The sequence below is a fragment of the Triticum aestivum genome, chromosome 2B (assembly GCF_018294505.1).
Source record: "Triticum aestivum cultivar Chinese Spring chromosome 2B, IWGSC CS RefSeq v2.1, whole genome shotgun sequence".
In the NCBI taxonomy this organism is placed as follows: domain Eukaryota; kingdom Viridiplantae; phylum Streptophyta; class Magnoliopsida; order Poales; family Poaceae; genus Triticum; species Triticum aestivum.
Window position 1 is genome coordinate 715208322 of NC_057798.1, and position 4278 is coordinate 715212599.

At 49.1% G+C, this 4278-nt stretch overlaps 1 protein-coding gene across 1 annotated transcript; it reads left to right on the forward strand.

Moving 5' to 3' along the window:
• The first annotated feature begins 399 nt into the window (after positions 1–399).
• Positions 400–3536, forward strand: LOC123046907 (transcription factor bHLH112). The gene is made up of 7 exons (XM_044470344.1): positions 400–881; positions 1086–1608; positions 1738–1851; positions 2078–2143; positions 2469–2534; positions 2672–2740; positions 2866–3536. The coding sequence occupies exons 1-7, from the start codon at positions 544–546 to the stop codon at positions 3022–3024; spliced, it is 1335 nt and encodes a 444-aa protein (XP_044326279.1). The 5' UTR covers positions 400–543; the 3' UTR covers positions 3025–3536.
• The last annotated feature ends 742 nt before the right edge of the window (positions 3537–4278 follow it).

The window sequence follows — 4278 nt, forward strand, 5'->3', positions numbered from 1 at the left end:
CCAATGTTATGGAAGTTCCTGGATTGTTTGAAATAAGATTAGTACCAAAAGCTGCCTCTGATTTCAGAATCCAATTTGGAAAATTGGCTATGGAGATTTTGTGCGGTCAGAGATTCATACAGACAATTCAAAGACTTGGCTCGTCTCAAGCGGACATTTTAAATAAAAATAAAGCATGACAGTGCTGTTCTCTTGTGACTGATCTTGGGTTGCTGAACAACCGCTTGGATCATGATCAGTTGCACCAGATCAATTCAAATTACCAAGCTGACGCAATGCCGGAAGACCGCCAGCGACCCAACGCCCCGGCGGTCAGGTAGGCGAAATTCTCCTCGCCGCCCTTTCCAAACGGTTTATATATACCCAAGACACACAACCACATCTTTTCCACTGCCACACTACCCCTCATCTTAGCTCCACCCCCTTTCCCCTCCCCCTTCGCCCACCCAGCAAGCACTCACCACTCCCTTGCATCCCAGCTTGCTTGCCGCACACCCAGATCGGCCAAGAAACGGGGCGGCATCGGTGGATCGGTCCGTTGATATGGGAGATCATCAGCTGATGTACTCTGCTCCGGCCATGCACAACGGCGGCGGCGGTGGCGGAGCTGTCTCACACGGCATGTGGTGGAATACCAACACAACCGCGGTGCCGGCGGCGGCGTGCTCCACGGAGCTCGCAGGGTTCAACACCTGGCCGGCCGCTCAGCTGGCTGCTGGCGGTGGCTACGACATGGCGGCCACGGACGGCGGCAAGGCCAAGAGCTGCACCACCACGGCCTCCTCCGAGTCGCCCGGGAACAACAGCTCCGTAACCTTCCAAGAAACAGCTAGCATCAGCGACCCGGCAGCCGGCTTCACCGACTGGAATAGCCCTTACATGTGAGTTGTTCGATTCCACTTCCACACCTACCCTTTGCTGGATCAGTTTACCCTTCGTGATCTCGTACTATCAATTATCATACGATATATATGGTGATGATGATAGATAGATAGTTAATTAGATGCATACTTATGTACTCCCGTGACTCTAAAATTGATTAATGAAATCTATGCGTATGTGCGTCTGTTTTAACTTTTTCACAGGAGCAACGGCGGCGCTGGTAACATGCATGGGTTCCTCCAAGTTGGCCACCATGACATGAGCTCAAGAACGGACCAGCAGAGCCACATGAACGCGTCGAGCCTGATGAATGACCCATCACCGAATAACCTAGACCTAGCGCTGCAAGGCCACCACCACCACCAGCACCAGCAGGCCGGCGATCACCACCGCCAGCAGCAGCTGTTGTCCAGCCTGGGGGCGCCCGAGCTGCTCCTGTCGCCGAACTCGCCCTACGGGTTCCAGTCGTCGTCGCTGTTGAGGAGCCTCCTGGAGCCGACGGCCAAGCCGGCACCGGCGGCGGGGATTCAGCAGTACCAGTACCAGCAGATGGGCGGGCAGGCAGGGGTCAGGGAGCCGCTCCAGTTCACCAACGACGCGGCGTTCTGGAACCCGTCTGCCGGGTTCGGCATGGCGATGCCAGCGCCGGCGGCGGCTGAGCAGACTAGCGTGCGTTCGGTGAAACGATCCTCGCCGGCGCCGCGTGGGGCAAACCTTGCACTAAAGGTAAGCTTGTGCCTAGTGATTACTCTACTACTAGTAGTTGCAAATATTTCATGGTAGCATGGAGTACACAATAACACAAAGGAAACTAAAATAAATAGGTGGCCAATAAAACCTTCTTTGTATGTATAGAGTGTGTTAGAAGGAGTGGGGGACTCTAGCTCGATCGTTACCAAGAAGGCGAACAGCGAGCCGGCATTCAAGAAGCCGAGAACGGAGACACCGTCGTCATTGCCGACCTTCAAGGTAGGCATCATCCCATAGTCCCATATTATACATACCTATGTATCTACCATGCATATGCATGCATGGTCAACTTAACTTACAACCAGCTAGTTCTTTCAAACTCCACACAAATTTATTTTTTTGAGATCCCACACACATTATTTGGTGCATGTTGGGTGGATGAAAGCCCGTATTATATGTGTGTGCTTCTTTATTGATTGATAGAAAGTTGTGCAACACATTCCAGGTTAGGAAGGAGAAGCTAGGGGACAGGATCACGGCACTCCAACAGCTCGTCTCTCCTTTCGGAAAGGTAATCAAGCGAGCCATCCAGCTAGCTTAGCTAGCTAGGCTTTTAATTCATGTCCAATCGTCCAATGTGTGCATTACTCAAACCAAATGTCCAAGGAGTTTATGAACAATATCATTACACAAACCAGTAGAGAGTACTGCTTGCAAGTTGGATCCACATCATATATATATCGTCAACCACATGCATGATCTTGTCGCTGCTGCAAAAGCGTTGTTCCTTTCCTCTCCTCGATCCTGTCGAGAGATATGACAGACAGACACACCGAACACACATGCGTCTAAGTCTAACACACAATCTTAACATTTATCGTTGCGCGTGCGTGCAGACGGATACGGCGTCGGTGCTCCATGAGACCATCGAGTACATCAAGTTCCTCCACGACCAGGCTGGTGTAAGTGCATGTGCCAAGTGCTTTTGATCATGGCATCTAGAGCACGCACGCACGAGCTCTATCGATTTCCTCACAGGAGATGACTAGCTAGATGTTGGAGACTGAGCTCATGAACATTTGTTTCTGCATCCATGCAGGTGCTTAGTGCTCCATACTTGAAGAGGGGCCATCATCAGCATCAAGTGCCACAGTACCTCAACCTCAAGGTATATACACGGCGTGGTTGCTGCATCTGCATGCTTGCTCTTTCTCACTTTCCATTGCCACATGAATACTGCCATCTCCTAGTGCATGCCTGATAACTTTTGCATCTGTTTGTGTTTGGTCACAGAGCTCGAGTGCTAGCCCTGACAAGTCGTGCAAGGATGGCAGCGGCGAGGTGTCGCTCAAGGGCCGGGGGCTGTGCCTGGTGCCGATATCGAGCACGTTCGCGGTGGCCAGCGATGGGCCCGTCGACTTCTGGACTCCCTTCGGCGGCCAGTTTAGGTAGACGAAGACCCGCCGGGTGGAACGAACGTGCGGCGCAGATCGATCCGACGGCGTCCCTTGATCGATCGACCTTGATGATTTAGTATCTACATAATTAGCTCATGATCATAATTTGTAACGGATAGCACTACGTACGTACTGATGAAGCTATATGGTTAGCTAGATGAACCTTTGGAATGAGTGCTTCAAGACTTGTACTCATTCTTCAGGTTCATCACGGAATAATCAATGAATTTAACTAAGGGGCCAGCTAGCTGAGAGGGCTGAATTATGTCATAGTGATCATCCAATCCTCGTCGTCGATCGGGTTCGTATGATTGGTGGGTTCGTATGATTGGTTGTTAGGCTTGCATCATCGATCGGTTGTGTCTAAGAACTAATTTAATGGTTCAGTACTTTAATCCAGTACGTGATGGATCAAAGCAGATCTGTCTGTAGCAGGTTTCATTCTCTACGGATATATTGTAGCACCAAATTAATTAATTAATAAAAGTGGCATCTCTCTTTGATTGACCTCAGCAGAGTGTATCTTTTGAACCTGACCACATGTTTTGGTATAATATGAGCAGGGCTTTCAGAATTTGTGCATGCATGCGTGTCCTTTTCCTTAAATATTGCCAGAATCTTTCAGGCTAAATTATTCCATTTCTGTGCTAGTGGATTATCGGCATGCGTAAGTTCTGCGCAGACATATTCTATACTGTGTGTGTTTCTTGTTATGTGGTCTACGTTGCAGTCCTGATCGGCACCAACCAAGCAAGAGTATTTTCTAGAGTATCGGGTAAGAAAGATGAACTCAACAGAACTCTCCCTGCTGCAGGAGCACTACATACGTGTCTCTTCTGGTATGAGCGATGAAATTCAACCGAAAGCGAACCGTGGCACAGAAATTCAGGCAAGTTCGACACGCCGAGAAAAACGCCTGAATCTCAACTGTGGTCTTGCACTGAAACTTGACAGATGGGCGCTGAGCACAAGAGTCTTGCCATAGCAACAAGCTAGCACCACGTTTCCTATGCTTTACGTTTTGGTAGTACCGCACCAATTTCCAATACACTTTTAGGTCTTGCGGAGTCTATCTGTGTGTATGACTGCTGAAATTAAAAGAGTAAAGTATCAGTTTTTCATAGAAAGCTGAGCATCATAGTGGGATGGTTGGCATAAAATCGATTGATCTTTAAGGAGATTGCAATAAAGTACTTGCAAGAGATATATAAAATGTAGTATTACTTAATTTCTCCTCCGCCCACCAATT